We start from the raw sequence: 18,475 nt of genomic DNA, 5'->3' as shown, positions 1-18,475 counted from the left end.
CGGGTCATTACCTGCCCTTACCTGCTGGGCTTGTTACAGACATCTACCCTGTTAGAACAGACAGCAACTTGGGATCATCTCCCAAGAAACACATACGCAGACACACACAGAATTACACATGGGTTTCAGGGAGTTGGTGTTTTTTTGTTTTTTTTTTTAACATCATGTTAGTCACTAGGGCCAAAGGGCCAAAGGGGCAAAATAAACTTTGGCCCTTAGAATTTTAGCATTTTACAGGCACCCCCACTGTTGAAAGAAAAAACCTGGAGGAAAAAAGTCATTCAGGGAAACATCCATGGGAACCTCTGGATCACAGCCATGTTCGTCTTTAGAGCTAGGAGTTGAGCTAAAATTTTAAAGTTCAGTACAAAATCCATCCACATTTCTTTCATCAGAAGAGCACATATGTGGTTTCTGTAGTTAAAAATGCATATAAGGGGGCACCTGGGTGGCTCAGTGGGTTAAAGCCATCGACATGGTCAACAGACACATGAAAAAGTGCTTACCATCACTCAGCATCAGGGAAATACAAATCAAAATCTCAATGAGATACCACCTCACACCAGTCAGAATGGCTAAAATTAACAAGTCAGGAAACAACAGATGTTGGTGAGGATGCGGAGAAAGGAGAACCCTCCTACACTGTTGGTGGGAATGCAAGCTGGTGCAGCCTCTCTGGAAAAGTACAGAGGTTCCTCAGAAAGTTGAAAATAGAGCTACCCTATGACCTGGCATAACTGAGACCATGTCCAGCAGAAAAAGGTTTAACTCGTTAGAGTGGTTTTTGTTTTTTTTTTTAACTTGCACAGAAATGTATACATTTTACATTTACATGCTTAAGATTTCTTGAAATCCAGGGCACCTGGGTGGCTCACTGGGTTAAACGTCTGCCTTCAGCTGAGGTCATGATCTTAAGGTCCTGGAGTCAGGCCGGGCATCTGGCTCCCTCCTTTTTTTTTCTCTCCCTCTGCCTGCCACGCCCCCTGCTTGTTCTCTCTCTTTCTCTCTCTCTCTCTCTCTCTCTCACACACACACACACACACACACACCCATAAATAAATAAAATCCTTTTTGAGAATAAAAAAATTTTTTTAAAGATTTTTTGAAATCTAAGATGTAGAACTATGAAAATAATGGCTTTGCACCTATTTGTGGAAACCGAAGAGATTTGCGTTTTCTTTTCTTTTTTTTTCTTTTTTTTTTTTTTTAAAGATTTCATTTATTTTATTTGACAGAGAGAGAGATCACAAGTAGGCAGAGAGGCAGGCAGAGACAGAGGGGGAAGCAGGCTCCCTGCTGAGCAGAGAGCCCGATGCGGGGCTCGATCCCAGGACACTGAGATGGTGACCCGAGCCGAAGGCAGCGGCCCAATCCACTGAGCCACCCAGGCGCCCCAAGATTTGCGTTTTCTTGATAGGTGATTATCTTTCCTAGTTACAGGGCTGGAAACCACTGGGATGCAAGTTAATTCTCAGGAGAAGGCTTTCTGAATAAGTCCCTAGTGACCTGGAAAGGTTAGGTTGCTCCTCATAAAGTGATTCATTTATTTCCTTCTCCGCGGTGGGATTACACTTAAGGCTTTTAAAGGCTCATGACATACCGTTCTCTCTCCTCAGGAATGGTTTAAGACATAAGTGTCTATTATGTTAAGATGCCTGATTTCCAGATCAAGAATGAAGCTACAGAATGGAACAATAGCGCCAATTAGTCATGTTTTAATATACCTCCCACCTGAACTGTGCAATTAAAAGCTACACATTCAGACATGATTGACATTGAATCAGTTAAATGTGTGACCCCAAGCCCAGGAGTACCAAACATATGAAGTTGCATTTTATTTTTTTGTTTTGTTTTGTTTTTTAAAGATTTTATTTATTTGACAGAGAGAGACAGCAAGGTGGGAACACAAGCAGAGGGAGTGAGAGAAGGAGAAGCAGGCTTCCCTCCCAGCAAGGGAGCCCGGTACAGGGCTCTAACCCAGGACCCAGGGATCACACCCTGAGCCGAAGGTAGACACCTAACAACTGAGCCACAGGCGGCCCTGAAACTGCATTTAAAAAAAAAAAAAAATGAAAAGACAATACATTTGAAACACGGTAAATTAATTTTTTTTAAAAATGTATTTTATAGGAATGCCTAGATGGCTCAGTTGGTTGAACGTCTGTCTTTGGCTCGGGTCATGATCCCAGGGTCCTGGGAGCCTGCCTCTTCCTCTGGCTGCTGTTCCCTCTGCTTGTGCTGTCTCTCTCTCTCTCTGATAAATAAATAAATAAAATATTTTAAAAATAATAAAATAAAATATAAAAATAAAATGTCTTTTATAGGGAAAAGCCATGAAATTCCCTTCAAAATTATTTACATCAGCCTGACATCAAAACCCAAGCCATAAGAAGATAAGCTATGTCATCTTTTGAAATTGATGAAGTGAATTCTGACTGATAGTAGTTTGAAAATGCTTCCTGAAGGAATCCAGCACCCTGGATAGTTAGATCAAGTGGGGCTGGAAAATCAGTATGTTTCATGAAAATTGGGAATTCATCTTAGTGGAAAGATGCTTATTGACAACTCAGATACCACAAAAGATATATTTTGCTACTGGCACTATTTGTGAAATCACATTCAGCTCTGGGTTATTCATTAATTTAATTAATAAACATTTTTAGCAACCAAATTGTGCCAGGAACTGTGCCAGTGGCTAGAGATAGCCTATGACCGTGTTCCAAGAAAGGAAAGTGATTAATGTTCCAAAGGTAAATCTTCTATTTTAGATTAAGTCTAATCCATTTTAGTAAGAAGTCTAATCATTTTAGTAATACCCAGCCTTAATCCTTTAAGAAATTCTTATTGAAATGATTGTTTTAAATGCAGTGTGAATAGTGAAGGGACACTAGTGCCAAATGAAAAATGTCAGATCAGATGCAAATAGATACTTTGTTATTATGGGCTAAACACTCAGAAACAATAGTGATAATAAAAAAGGATTGGATGTAATTAGCCCCCCTGGGGCAGATCTTTTCCTTGTATTTTCTCTGTTCTTTGCAATAAATTTTAATAATAAGATTAGCCATCCAATACCAGTAGAATCAGATGGTAGTGTGAATACATACTCTATCTAAATTGTAAAATAGGGGAAATTTGGCAGGAAAAAACGTTATTACTAGTTACTAGAAGATTTAAAGACTTGAGAATAATGGAAAGTATATGCATAGATGTTAAAAACATGTTTCTTAAACTCTGCGTACTATCAATATGTTTGAGCCACTGAATTCTTAATCATTTTTGTAACCACATGAACAATCTTGTCTTAACTGTAACTATCATGACAGCAGTGATACCATTTACTTAAAGAGAATACATTTCTGTAGAGATCCCAGGCACATTTTCTTCTCTTATTCTGTTGTGAATATTACTATGTTTTTTAATTAAAATTTTAAGCAACTTATCTTTGCCCTAGCATCATGAAATAAAATGCCCTAAGAGATTCCCTGTTATTCTACAGTATGTGAATATGGTACACCTCTAGTGATGTCTAGTTTTAAGCCTTGGTAATTCTATATTCTGGCTAAAAGTGCTAAAAACAATTACTTCTTTAATTGATTGAAATATGCATGAGTCATATACCAAAGACAGGGCCCTCACCCTTTTTTTTTAAACATAGAACAAATGAAAAATATAAAAGCATAGGGAAATGTTACCTGTTTTTCCTTGTTACCTAAAAATAATATTTGTTGCCAAGGTGTAGACATAACTGCCATTTTATTTGGTATGATTTATCTGCCTACTCCACCATAAGAGCTAATCTGATTTTTGTTTCCACTTCTAAGCATAATTCTTAGAAATGTGTTTGCATGAATAAATCAGCCAAGGAGAACCATGTAATTCATTTATTGAGGCTCATGGTAATGTGTTCCTGAATTATCTCATGTCCCGAGGCGTAGGCATTAGGAAGAAAAAGGCTGATGTTTGTATTAGACACACACATCACGTGTATCTGAGCTCATATAAACACTGATGAGGTCATAGCTTACAATGGGCTCTTAGGACTCGTTATCCTGGCAGGACCTTTGTTCCCTGGTAGGAACATGTGAGGGCCTGGGGAATCATGAGATCCTGGTGTGCTACCGTTTCATTGTCAAGCTCTAGGGATTTGATGGCGGAAGTTAGGAATATATTTCTGAAATGAAGAAAATATTGGTATTAAATAAGATAAGCGATTTTACACATGTGAACACATTCAGCATTTAATTATCCTTCTTAATAGATGAGAAGGATGGCTTTAGAACTAGAATCCACAGCATGGCACAAAAGCCTAACTTTTAACTATAATACCTTTTATCATTTTCTAGTAATCCTAAACAGATTGCCAAAGGACAGTCCTCTCTTGCTGTTTCACCTCCCCAGAGTAGAGTGCCAGAAACCAAGGACAGCAGATGAGACAGTAAATAAGCTTAATCTGGATGGTCTTCTGTACGTGGAAAGAGCGAGTGTTATCATGTCCCCGAAGACTGAACATATAAGCACTAGATACTCAGGCAAGGTCTCCTAGAACAGGCTCATTTCTAACCACTCAGTTATTGCTTTGTTTTCAACTCTGTAAGTTAATTTTTGGAACTGTCTTTACCTTGGTCCTTGTTAGAGTTTCTTTAAAAGGCAGGATCACATGGGGATCAAGACACCAGGTTTGAGAGCCAGAGTTGGATTACCTGTTCTCACTGTATCCCAGGACCAGCTCTGTGACTAGCTGTGTAACAAGCCACATAGCCCTCAAGCTTAGCTTCTTGGTGCTTTTTTTATCTATCCTAAAAGCCTAGTCATAAGGTTGATGGGAAAATTTATTTATTTATTTATTTGAGAGAGAAAGGGCAGGAATAGTGGTTGGGATTGGAGAGGAGGAAGCCAGGTCCCTGCTGAGCAGAGAGCCCTATGTGGAGCTCCATCCTAGGACCCTGAGATCATGACCTGAGGAGCTTATGTCAGATGTTCTACTGACTGAGCCACCTAGGTCCCCAACACAGAACATTTTTAATGTTTTTTATACATGTTTATATATATATATATTTTATATTTTTATATATATATATTTTTAATACTCAGGGTGCTCTATATGAAAAATATTGTTATCTGAATTGCACAGAGAAGAAAATTGAGGCCTAGATAATTTGAGGACTCTCACGTACATTTTAAAATTGGTGTTAAAAATAGTTACTTGCAAGTGGGAGTTTGTGCTGTTTTTGCTGATAGTAGAAGAGGAACGGGGAGACTCAGATGCTAGTTATCAGAAATTCCCCCCCCCCCATTCTTTAACCAACTGAGCCACGCAGGCGTTCCCCCCCCCCCCATTCTTTAATTGGAGATTCAGATTTAATGTAATGCCAAGGCCAGCGTGGAGTCTACGTTCTGCTGCACACACTTGGCCGTGACCATCATTTCAGGATGGAAAGCCTTAGAGGAACATTCATAGGTGACTGGCTGCAGAGAGACAGACAGATAGGATGAAAGCAATCCTTAGGTTGAACTGAAGCGTTTTTGCTTATGTGATCTCTTTAAAGAAAAAATTCCATTTTCCTCAAAACAGGGAAGCCTTTTCAAGGGAAAAAAGTGAAATAGGGCAACTAAGAAAGCACATACAGCCAGTCAGGGGCAGGAACATCATGTACATGTAATTAGTTGTCACCCTTTCTGTCTCCAGCCTTGGAGGTATTGTTGTAATAGAACTAGAGGGAGAATTGTGTAGGCCTTGCTGTCGAGTAACAAGCAAGGATCAAGGGTATGTCATCTCCTGCCTGCGCAATCCTTCATATAAGAGATCCATCACATTCAATAACAGCCTGCCTTTAAACCAGTCATCTTTTAAATATAGAAATATAATCGATACAGCTTGTCAACTGTTACCTGTTTTACTACTTTTCTTCTTTTAGGGTTTAAAAGGTCATTCTCTGATTTGTAGATTCAGCTAGATTTCAGAGTACAAATGAGAATTATAATACTGTGTTGCCAAAAGCTAGGTTTCCAGCTGCAATATCTGCCTTTTTTGGAATTATGGGGAAGCACATTTCTTGTAGGGTAAAAGAAATAAGGCAGATGAGCACAGGTTTATTTTCTTGTGAATATTTGCTTTCTTAAGTATAGGAATGTCATCTGTGGAAAGCATAAAGCAAGCAAGTCACCCTTTCTGAGTCAGGCACTGGGTACTGTGATTCCTGAGAAAAACCAAATCTGGCCCTTAAGGGTCTTACAGTTGAAGAAAGCAGTCAGAAACATAAATAATTTATTAGACTGTGTTAAGTGCAATAATGGAGATATACATAGCATTTCATGGGAGCACCAAAAAAAGGATACCGTTTTTACCTGTGATGTCAGGGAGGGTGACCCCTAAGTTAACCAAAGGAGAAGGGGAGGGACATCCCATAGAATACTACAGCCTTCACGCTACCCCCAACAGACCATCTCTGGAAATAAATTCCACACCTTCCAACTAGCATTCAAGGTGCCCGTGACCTAGCTAATAATAACTGGTTTTGCCCAAATGGCCAAGTTCTTTGTCTGACATGAGCTTTCATAGGGATTTGTTTGTTTGTCTTAATGATGAAGAAATGTGTACCTTTGGAAATCATTTTACATACATAGTAGCATACCTGTAGCAATGGAATCATTTAAGACAAAGGAGTGTTTGTCCTTTTTTATTAGATTAAAAATGAAATAGAACCAATTAGAAGAAAAATAGAAGCGCTAAAGAAACTTAATTGTTGCTGAAAGAATTAGAATCTGGTGCAGAAAGAATTGAATTAAATTTAAAAGTAAAATAACTACAGTTTCTTACTGGCCTTGCTCTTGGGAAAGTATACTGTGTCTTAAAGCTTATCAGTTACTCCTTGGTCTACAAATGAGTAGTGTTCGTCTGTTTTCTCATTTTGATTATTTTATATATAATTTTTTTTTTTTTTAACAGAGAGAGAGAGATCACAAGTAGGCAGAGAGGCAGGCATCAAGAGGGGGAAGCAGGCTCCCTGCTGAGCAGAGAGCCCAACATGGGGCTTGATCCCAGGATTCTGGGATCCTGAGCCTAAGGCAGAGGCTTAACCCACTAAGCCACCCAGGTGCCCCTGATTATTATATTTTTATATGCTTCCTGGCGATGGGACTATTTTTGCAGTGTTACCATTGAGATAACCATGAAGACTGTGCCTGTAGAAATGTGTCTCATATATGCCCCCGTGTATTCGGGGAAGGACCTAACTTAAATATGACAGATCCAAAATCATCTCTCTGCAGCAGAATACTGCCATTTAAAAAGCAAATGCTGCTTAAGGACAGTCATTATATATGTCAAATGCTAAATGCTCTTGTCGAAATGAAAAATAGCCAATCAACTAAGTAATTACCCATTAAGAAAGTAGTGGGAGAATTGCAAAAAGGTGATTCACAGTCCTTTCATGTTCTGCAATGAGTTCGTGGGACCTCTGACGCACAGCTCCTGGAATAAGTAGTAGTTTGCACAAAAGTGAAAGTAGTTTTGTTTTGTTTTTCCCCACAACAGCCTCGTCATGTGTTCAACATGCTAAAGAAGTATGTCCGTGCCGAGCAGAAAGACAGGCAGCACACCCTAAAGCATTTTGAGCACGTGCGCATGGTGGATCCAAAGAAAGCCGCTCAGATCCGGTCACAGGTAAACGCAGAGTGGGTCGCTGTATGCAGCCTGGACAGTCCAGTGGCCTTGCCCTTTCAGTTAGATCTTTAGGTTTTTGCAGCCTTCCTGTGGGTACTTACCTTTATAGCAAGAGTTCTTTAATGTCTGGTAAATGCTAAAGGCTTGTCTTAGACCAACATATGGTTTGACATTTTCTGATTGATGAAAATAAAAAATACATACATCTTAAGTGTCCTCTCCTGCCAATTCTTAAGGAACCCTTTAAAACTCTGATGACTAAAGTGAAGACAACAAAAGTTGTGTCAGCCAAAACCTCTAAAATTGGTTCAGCTAACTTGTGACAGGCGATCATAAACTCCACTGCTACCACAAGGCTTAGAGATAATGTGAGCCTAAATGACGCCCCGTAATCATGGGTTTTATTTCCATCCCCAAAGGTTGACAAACGAGATCTAACTCTGGGAATCTGAAATTTTACATTACCTTAAATAGGAGAATTTTAAGTAAAAAGATAGTTGGATGGATGGATAGATAGAATGAAAGAAATTTCCAGTCAAATTGAAATATGGTCCTATCTTTTGAAAAATTTGCACAAAAATATATGTAGAGCATTAGGGGTTATTTAGGGACCCTAAATATTCGGAACCAAAAATGCTCTTTTTGGTTGGCTTTGTAAGTATGGCTGCAAGCATACAGTACAATGGGAAGTTAAAGCAGCTCTAAAGTTCGAAAATAGAGAATGGGAGAACAAGAAAAATAGGATGACCTTTCAGGTCACAAGTTCCAGCAGAGTTTTGTCCGTTTTATTTTGGAAGTTTGTATCTGTCTGCAGTGCTTGGTAAGGAAAGCAACTTTTCCCTGTTACAAAGATGGCTTACCTGGAGCTGTCGCCCTTTCTGGCAGGTGATGACGCATCTCCGTGTGATCTACGAGCGCATGAACCAGTCCCTCTCCCTGCTCTACAACGTGCCTGCTGTGGCTGAGGAGATTCAGGATGAAGTTGGTAAGTAAGCTCTTTTCTCGATGTGGAGCATTTAAACATATTCTTCTCCTGTCGGAGAAAGAAATCGACCACCTGAGTGTGTTTGCAGCGGGAGTCAGGAGCATTCTGACCTATGGAAGGAGAAAGAGCAGATTCCCTTCTATAGTAAAACTCCTGGGGGATGGAAGTCATCATCACCTCACAAGGGGGATGGTATCCCCCTTTTACAGATGAAGAAGCTCAGACTTAGGATTTAAAAAACGTACTTGTCTGTGGCATACATCTCCTAAGTAGCAGAGCAAAAGCACAGCACCGGGTCTGACTTCAGAGTTACTGTTCTATTCAGTGACGTGTCTTTCTCTGGTGCCCCTCCCCCACTAGCCATGAATGTTCTCTGAGCTGTGTTGTTTAAATGTCATGAAATGTGCGGCCCCCACATCTTTCATTAAGACTTTATTTTGAAATAATCAAACACTCCTGGAAAAACAGTACAGAGAAGTCTGGTATACACATCACCCCCTTTCTCAACAGTAACACCTTGGGTAATTACGCTGATTCTCAAAACCAGGAAATTGAAATCGCATGCTCACTATCTTTTATGTCCCAACTCCTCCTCATGCCTCGTTTCATAGTTCATCTGAGGAAGTTCTCCTGCTTTTGTTTTTCTTGGAAAGGGAGTAAAGCATCCCATAATGTAAAGTCTCCACAAACTCCCCAAATGCCCATATTGATTTAACTTTACCTCATAAAAGCACACTGGCAGTAATTACGCAAGTGGATCTTTCAACATTAAAGAAGTGTACGTATCCCAGAGATTTGGTACGTAAGCTGTCAGGAAATAAGCAACCTATCCCTTTCCATAACAGACCTGGCCTTTGTTAATCAAGCTGGAAACGGATGCAGGTTATCTGAAATCAGAACACCCCGGATGTTGTAGATGGGTACACCCCTGACAGGAATTCCTCCTCTGAAGCGGCTGAAACCCCCCTTAACTTGGTTTTTACATAACGTGACAGTGCTATTCACTCTCCTTTTTCTAACTCAGTACTGCCCTGTAAATGTTGTTTGTCTTGCTGTCAAACATTTGGCGTGTAGCAGGTGATGATGCTGTGCTCTAATGTGTATTAACACACAGAATCAAGTATCCTTCGGACCATTCAAGCGTGTGAACTTCCTAATCATGTTTTATCTGAACTTCTGTTCAGAAGGAGTTCAGTGTTGAGCAAGATCTTAAGAGGATCGTCAGGAGAGTGTTTAGTCTGTACCATGGGTTGAAGACAGGCTTGCCAATTAATCTTCCACTCTGTTACATTTCTACAAGAAATGAACATTCCTGTTACCTCAATTTGGGGGTAGAAATTTGTAAGGAACATTTAAAATAATATTTTTCAAATAAGTAAATGAAAAGTCTCCATTCGTTGTACAAAGGACAAAATCCCCAAGAAATCATCACTCTTAATGACGTGGGGTTCAAGTCTTCTAGAGGGATGTATTTTTGCCTGATACCTGTCTTAACAAGCTCATTTTCCTATGTTTCTTCAACTGAGATACTGTTAGTAATACCAAGCTATAGAGAAATAAGCCGTTGCAAAGGACTAGAAAGTTAATGACCAATATATCACTCTCACCCAGTAATTATGATTGACTCTTTCTCACTAACCTATCAGAGCTCTTTATTCAGCAAAATAACTAGTGAAAACAGTGGCCGCTAATGAGTCACACTTCCACGGAACAAAAGGTGATTCAGTTATCTTGAGTGTTGCAGAATGCCCAAGAATAAGACAATACAGTGAACTTCAGCTCTCACTGACAGGGAGGATATTCAGATAAATTAGAAGGTGGAAATTTTTCCTTACCAAAAAAGCAAAAGTCAACTAAGAACTTGAATTAAGAGCATGTTATTTTTTTTTAATTTTTTGTCATTCTAAATGTACTAGATACCAAATCATGAAAGATAACTTTTCCAGAAAAATCTTTCCTGCCTCCATTTTTTAAATGGTTACTTCCTGTGGAAAGAGAAGTCGGCCTTAATGAACGTCCATTGAATAGACCTATTTACCTACTGTTAGAGCTCCCAGTATCAGAGAGAGAGAACAGAGCGCCCTGGGGAGAATGCCTTTTCTAGATTGAGCTTACTTACTTACATTGTTCTTCATTTGCAGGAACATTAAAAAATAACTCACTTTTATTTATTTCTTTTTTTTTAATTTTTTTTGTTTTTTGGGGGGGGTTTGGGTTTGTTTTTTTGTTTTATTTTGTTTTGTTTTGAGAGAGAGAAAGAGAGGTAGGGAGAGAAAGCACTATCGGCGAGGCAGGAGGGAGAGGGAAAGGCAGACTCCCCGCTGAGCTGGAAGCTGGATTTGGGACTCGATCCCAGGACCCTGGGATCATAACCTGAACCGAAGGCAGACGCTTCATGGACTGAGTCACCCAGGTGCCCCAAAATAACTCACTTTTAAAGGAGGAATATAGATGAAATAAGGTTAGCCCTGGGTGCTCGTGTGTTTAAGCAGAGTGGGCGTTCCCTGTAGTGTTCTCTTTATTTTTGTAATAAATAAAGTTTGAAATTTTCTGTAATAGAAGTTGTTGGGGTTATTGTTTCGTTTTGTTTTATTTTAAATTCCTTTCTAAATAGGATCTTCACAGATTTCTTCTGGTTTATGTCTTACACTCTAATAGTTTCAGAGAGTCTGTGTCACTAGCCGGACTTGCATTTTTCTTATATAATCAAACTTTAGATTTCGAGTCTTGTGCAAACAGGGAAGATCCTGAAGTTCGGATCCACTGGCAAAATAGCAAAATCTGGAAGTACCTGCAAACGCTTGCCTGTTATGTAGAAATCTGTGCTTACAAATGTGGGCAATTAGGACATGTTTAATGCAATAAAACATCTGCAGGATGGGTGCCTGGGTGGCTCAGTGGGTTAAGCCGCTGCCTTCGGCTCAGGTCATGATCTCAGGGTCCTGGGATCGAGTCCCGCATCGGGCTCTCTGCTCGGCAGGGAGCCTGCTTCCCTCTCTCTCTCTCTCTGCCTGCCTCTCCATCTACTTGTGATTTCTCTCTGTCAAATAAATAAATAAATAAATCTTTAAAAAAAAAAAAATCTGCAGGAAAATAGAACAGTTTTATTAGGTCACTTTATTTTATTTTATTTTATTAGGTCATTTAAAAATTATATTTATTATCATTTTATTTTATATATATTAATACATTATTATTTTTATTTTATTTGGTCAGGGGTAACAGGTGCTCTTGAGATGACGGGTCTTTTCTAGTCTTAGGCACTGCTGGTATCTTTAGTGACACAACTGTATCTGCTTCGGTAAATTAATGCTCCCATTAGCGTAGAATTCTCTGTTGTGAACAAAAGTGGGGAATAAGCTAGGCACAGTGGAAAGAGGAAGGGCAAAAATGGGAATTGGTGTGTAATTGGCAAGGACAGTAAAGGGTGGCTGATCGGACCGTAGGATTTATGATGATGCCCATGAACTCGGCCCCGGCCTCGCTCACCACGGTGCTTTCCCGAGGACTCCCATCTGTCCGTGCTACTTCCATGACCCTCTGCCATTTGGTTATCTGCCCAATTCACATTCTTTGACATTCTTGATCTATTAAGTATGTTGTCTGGTTTTACTTTCTTGTCAGAGTGTGAGGCTGTTCATTTGATTTGCTTCACCAACGAGTATGAATTATCAAAACTGCTCGATTCGCTTTATGAGAGCTTGCTGGTTTATTATTTTATAGTAATTTTTCAGTTCTGTTTGAATTATTATGTGCAAGTTCCCAGGCACATCCATATATTACTTCACGTTTTCCCTTTTTTAAAGAAACAAAAGTTATTTGCATGCAAATTATGACGTTTCCTTGCAAGAAAAGGCTGATGGTATTATTTATAGGGGGGGGAGTCCCCTTCTTCATTTAAAATAATTGTTCAGGACTTTGCTGTTTATCCAGCAAGTGATAGAATCAGTATGTTCATGAGAATATGCATTCTCTTCGATGCCCCTGTGCTGTTTTAATTGTCTTTTAACCCTTCCAAGAGGCAGAATCCCTTCATCTCTGTTCAGCTCACCCTTTGCTTTGTCAAACTGCTATTTCAAAATGATTGGGGTTTTATGCCCTGTGTAATCTTCTTTAAATCTTTGCTAAAAGGATTCTTTTCTACCCTTTCAATCAGCACGGAGGTTATTTATCAAAGTGTTTCACTTTGCAGCTACCTCAAGGCTAAAAAAATTGGTGTTCACAATTCTGAGACGGCTGGCTCACAGAATGCTGTAAGGCCAATTTATGAGGAAGGCAGGAGGAAGCAAAGGGGAAGCAAGGCATCATTGTTTCATACCCTGGGCTTTTTTTTTTTCTTTTGGCTTTCAAAATTAATAAAAACATGCGTTATTATAAACCAGATGTTGGAAAGGTCTCTGGCTGAATAAATCCACAGTGAATGGGGTAGGAGTGAAATATGTGTCAGGAGATCAAGGAACTCGAGCTCATGAAAGAATGCTTATAATTTAGTATTACAATTTTACTATGGCCTCTTGATAAAATGCTCTACTCTTAGGGGAAAATTCAGCATGCTTATTTCAGAGACAGTGTTTCCATTCTCTGCCCCTAACAATCCTACTGGTTTGGGGATTTAATGAATCCAAAGAAGTCTAAGTTTAAAATAGAATATTTATAGCATTTGCCAAATGAACAAAATGGAACATTCATTTCTACTGAGAATTTTAAGTATCCTTATGTATAATTGTTAGTCAAGGAAGAGCATCAAGGAGAAAATAAATCTTAAGACAAAGTGAGAGATCACTACCACTGTCAACTTACTGGTTTTGTTTTTTATAAGGAAGTGTACGTCCATTTATTATTTATATTTATTATTTTATAGCTGATTTAAGTATTTAAGTCATAAATTACCAAAGACATGTTCCTTTAGTTTTATGATAGTCTCCAGGCTCCTTTTCATGAGTTCCCCGGTGCAGTCACCTGAATTACAGGTACGGCCAGTGTTTATTTGCCTGCCTCTACATGTATTATCTTTGTCGCCCTCTTAGCAAGACAGTTGCTCTTTGGAATGGACCCATTCTCTTTATTTATTTATTTTAAATTGAGGTATAATTGACATAAAACATTACAATGGTTCCAGGTATACACCATAATGATTCAATATCTGTATACATTGCAAAATGATCACCATAATAGTTCTAGTTAACAACTGTCCCTATACAGAGTGACCAAAAAAGATGTTTTTTTCTTGTCATGAGAACTCTTAAGAAGCTTTTAAGTATGCATACAGTCGTAATAATTATAGTCAGTATGTTGTATATTATGTCGCCATGACTTCTCATCTGGCTAGAAGTTTATACCTTTTGCCCCCCTTTATCCATTTTGTCCACTTCCCAACCCCTGCTTCTGGCAACCACCCGTCTGTTTTCCACATCTATGAGTATGGTTTATTTTAGATTCCTCGTAGAAGTGAGACCGTATCATATTTGTCTTTCTCTGATTGACTTATTTAACATAATGCTCTCAAGGTCCATCCTGACAGATGGCAAAATTTCATCCTTTTTTATGGCTAAATCATACTCCACTGTAGGTAATGACTGTATATGTGTGTGTGTATGTACATGTGTTTGTGCATGTGTGTAGACCGTATCTTCTAGCCATTCACACTCCCATTGTTTCCATGTCTCGGTCATTATAAGTAATGCTGCGGGTGAACACGGGGGTGTTCTCATTTTCTTTGGATAAATACCCAGAAGTGAGATCGCCGGATCGTAGGGTATCTCGTTTTTAATTTTTGAGGAACATCTGTGTTGTCTTCCGTAGTGGTTGCACCAGTTTCCATTTCTGCCAACAGCGCACACAAATTCCCTCTTCTCCACATCTTCACCAACACTTGTTATTTCTTGGCCTTTTGATACTAGCTTCTAACAAGTGTGAGGTGAAATCACACTGTGGTTTTGATTTGCATTTCCCTGATAGTTTATGATGTGGAGTATCTCTTCACATGTCTGTTGGCCATCTCTGTAGGTCTTCTTTGGAAAAATGTCTGTTCAAATCCTTTGCCCATTTTTTAATTAGATTGTTTTTGTGGGCTTTTGTATTTTTTTGTTTTTATATTTTGTTTTTGCATTTGAGTTGTGAGGGTTCTTTATATTTTTTGGATATTAAACTCTTACTAGATAGATGATTTGCAGATATTTTTCTCTCATTCAGTAAGCTGCCATTTCATTTTGGTGGTGATTTCCTTTCCTGTGCATAAGCTTTGTAGTTTGATATAATCCCACTTGCTTACTTCTGCTTTTGTTACCTCTGCTTTTAGAATAAGACTAAGACTGACTTCAAGGAGCTTACTGTTTTCTTCTAGGAGTTTTATGGTTTCAGATCTTACATTCAGGTCTTTAATCCATTTTTTAATTCTTTTTGATATGTGGTGTAAGATAGGGTCCAGTTTTGTTCCTTTGCATGTGGCTGTTCAGTCTCCCCAGGACTGTTTGTTGAAGGGGAATATCCTTTTCCAGTTGTATGTTTTGGACTCTTTCATCATAAATTAATTGACCATACGTATGTGGGTTGATTTCTGGGCTGTGTTCTGCTCCATTGATCTATGTGTCTATTTTCATGCCAATATCTGCTCTTTTTTTTTTTTAAGATTTTATTTATTTATTTGACAGACAGAGATCACAAGTAGGCAGAGAGGCAGACAGAGAGAAAGGAAGGGAAGCAGGCCCCCTGCTGAGCAGAGAGCCCGATGTGGGGCTCGATCTCAGGAACCTGGGAGGGATCATGAACCAAGCCGAGGGCAGAGGCTTTAACCCACTGAGCCACCCAGGCGCCCCAATATCTGCTCTTTTGACTACTAGAACTTTATAACCTGATTTGAAACCAGGGAGCATGAGGCCTCTAGCTTTGTTCTTCTTTCTCAAGATTTCTTTGGCTATTTAGAACTTTCTGCATCAAAATGCTTATTTTAATAAATACATTGTCAAGTGAACTTGCATATAAACATTTTAATCTTCAAAATGAGAAAGTATATTATAACAGTAGTGCCCTAGCTTTCTGACCCTTTGACTGCCATGTTAATATGTTTCTAACCAACAAAATAAAACCTGTCATCACCAGTGAATTCATATCTCACACCCAGCTGGTCTGCAAAATCTCTTAGGAGGTTACAGCCCTTAAGTCCATAGTGGCTAGTTCAGTGTTTTGTGTGTATTTAGCTCTCGATACTTTTTTTGGATGTGATGTGTAAGCTGTCCTTTTCGTGATTAGGAGTTTAATTATTGAATCTAAAACTGCAGTGTATGTGTCATCCCAGATGATCTGTGGACATCCTTGATAAAGGCCTTTCGAAGCTGACATACATAATTTGTCGTATGTAAACTATCACTATGTAAATGACTCAAGAAAATGGCAGCAGTTTTCCTGAATAATTTTTATAATTTTCCTTCTGGCAAATAGATATTTTCTTTTCTGTATTTCTGACCCATAATTTTAAAGGAAAAGTCAATCCTACAGCAATATTGAAAAGATTATATTTTCTAGGGGCACCTGGGTGGCTCATTCGGTCAAGCAGCTGACTCTTGCCTTCAGCTCAGGTCTTGATCTCAGGGGCTGTGGGTTCAAGTCCCACAATGGGCTCCACACCGGGCATGGAACCTACTTTAAAAATATATATATATACTTTCTAGGCAGGATGAATGTCAAAAGGTTTTATTTAAAGAAATAAGCACAACCTCCACTGTTTTGGCAGACAAATTGTAGACATTAACTTGTAATTCACAGTGGTATGTTGATCTTGTTTCCTGCAGTTCGGGTGTACACTGGCCGTCATTAGATGACTCAGGCATCAACCACGTTGTTCACTTCATGTCCTTGCAGGGGCTCCCTGGGGATTAGTTTTTCGGTCTAAATAAGTATCTGTTCAAACCTTTGGCCTATTTTTTAATTGGGTTGTTTGCCCTTTTTATTATTGAATAGGAAGAGTTCTTTATTATACTCTGGATACTAGACTTAACAGATACATGATTCGAAAATATTTTCTCTTTCTGTAGGTTGTCTTTTCATTTTCTTGATATCCTTTGAACACGCAAAATTTTTGAACTCTGAAGTCCAGTTTAGCGATTTTTTTTTAAGATTTTATTCATTTATTTGACACAGAGAGAGAAAGATCACAAGTAGGCAGAGAGGCAGGTGGAGACAGAGAGGGGAAAGCAGGCTCCCTGCTGAGCAGAGAGCCCGATGCGCGGCTCGATCCCAGGACCCTGCGATCATGACCTGAGCCGAAGGCAAGGGCTTATTAACCCACTGAGCCACCCAGGCATCCCTAGCGATTTTTTTTGATGTAACTGCTTGTGCATTATGTCTAAGCATCATCACCACATCCAAGATCAAAAGATTGATACCGACGTTTCCTTCTAAGAGTTTTACACTTTAGCTCTTGCAAATAAATCTTTGATTCATTTTAAGTTATTTTTGTTTTCATTTTGTGTGAATTTTTATTAGTGGTGTGAAGTAAGGATCCGATTTCATTCTTTCACATTTGGACGCCCAGTGTCCCAGCACCATTTGTTGAAAAAGACTATTCTTTCTGCCTTGAATGGTTTTGACACCCTTGGCAGAAGTAAGTTGACCAGAAATGCATGGATTTATTTCTTGACTCTCAGTTCCTTTCCTTTGGTCTGTACAACTGTCTTATTACTATGACATGGTTTTGATTCGTGTAACTGTGTAGTACGTTTTGAAATCAAGAAATGTGAATCTTCACCTTTGTTCCTTTTTTAAGATTATTTTGACTGTTTGGCATCCCTTGCCTTTCAATGTGAATTTTAGGGTCTTCCCCTTCCTATTTCTGTAAAAATATCATTGGAATTTTAAAAGGCGTTGCATTAGATCTATAGATCAATTTGGGTAGTACTGCTATTGTAATTCCTTTAATGAAGTCTTAACACTCTAGCTACTTGAACGGATATCCACTATGAAATGATTACATTTTTACCCCATTCAGGAGGGTTACTGCTTAGAAGTCAAGGCAAATTAATTTAGCAAATTGTCACCATTTACTCAAAAATTTTGCTTGACGACTGTGACACATCAGTAGTTTTTGTCTGTTCTCGTGCCATTTTTCTTCTGTCTCAGTGTGTGGACACCTCGACCAAGTGCGTGAAGCTCAAAGCAGTGCCTCCCGCAGTAATTCTGCCTGTTCCTAGGACGATCCAGTTCAGGTCTCAAGTTGCTTCTTAATTCACCAGCTGTAATGTATGGTCCTGTCATTTGAATCAAAATCCAAAAAAGAAATTTTTAGTAACTAAAAATGACTGAGGAGTGAAGCCTGACCATAGCGGTGGCTGCTAGATTCCTTTCTGGCATACAACCCTCCAGCAGTTGTGTCCTGATTTTATTTTATTTATTTATTTATTTTTTATCTTTTTTTTTTTTGGCAGAGTCTTGGGAACAACTAATGGTTTTTAGACTGGAAGAGGAGCTGGTTATTTTGCCTTTCACAAGCAGCTGCCTTCGAGGTTTATATTTTGAAAGAGGAGAAAAAGTGTAGTAGATCTGTCACCCTGGATATAGAGGTGCATTGAAATTGAGATTAATTTTGAAATGCATTTCCACAAAGACTGGCAATGAGACGAATGTGTTTGCATGTGAGACAGAATATGGAAGGAATGTTAGTTCACCTCTTGCCGTTTAACTCAGAAACAAATTTTGCAGTACATTCCCCTTCCGAGCCCTACCTATTACCTTTTGTGAACTGTTCTCCTGTCATCTCTATGATGGGCTTCTTGAGAAAGTAAGTCACAGACAGTAAGGTACATACCTGATCAACAAGAGATCAGTACACT

At 39.0% G+C, this 18,475-nt stretch overlaps 1 protein-coding gene across 6 annotated transcripts in view; it reads left to right on the top strand.

Annotated features, from left to right (window-relative positions):
• Window positions 1-18,475, top strand: part of APP (amyloid beta precursor protein) — a 264,540-nt gene that overhangs the window by 191,969 nt on the left and 54,096 nt on the right. For all 6 annotated transcript variants that reach the window (XM_059164528.1, XM_059164527.1, XM_059164526.1 and 3 more), the window contains 2 exons: window positions 7,538-7,666; window positions 8,552-8,651. In XM_059164528.1, coding sequence (XP_059020511.1) covers window positions 7,538-7,666; window positions 8,552-8,651 — 229 coding nt within the window. The remainder of the gene's footprint in view (window positions 1-7,537; window positions 7,667-8,551; window positions 8,652-18,475) is intronic.

Source organism: Mustela lutreola, chromosome 2 (genome assembly GCF_030435805.1).
Source record: "Mustela lutreola isolate mMusLut2 chromosome 2, mMusLut2.pri, whole genome shotgun sequence".
In the NCBI taxonomy this organism is placed as follows: Eukaryota; Metazoa; Chordata; class Mammalia; order Carnivora; family Mustelidae; genus Mustela; species Mustela lutreola.
The sequence above is the reverse complement of the archived record's forward strand: the minus strand, read 5'-3'. Positions and strand labels throughout refer to the sequence as shown.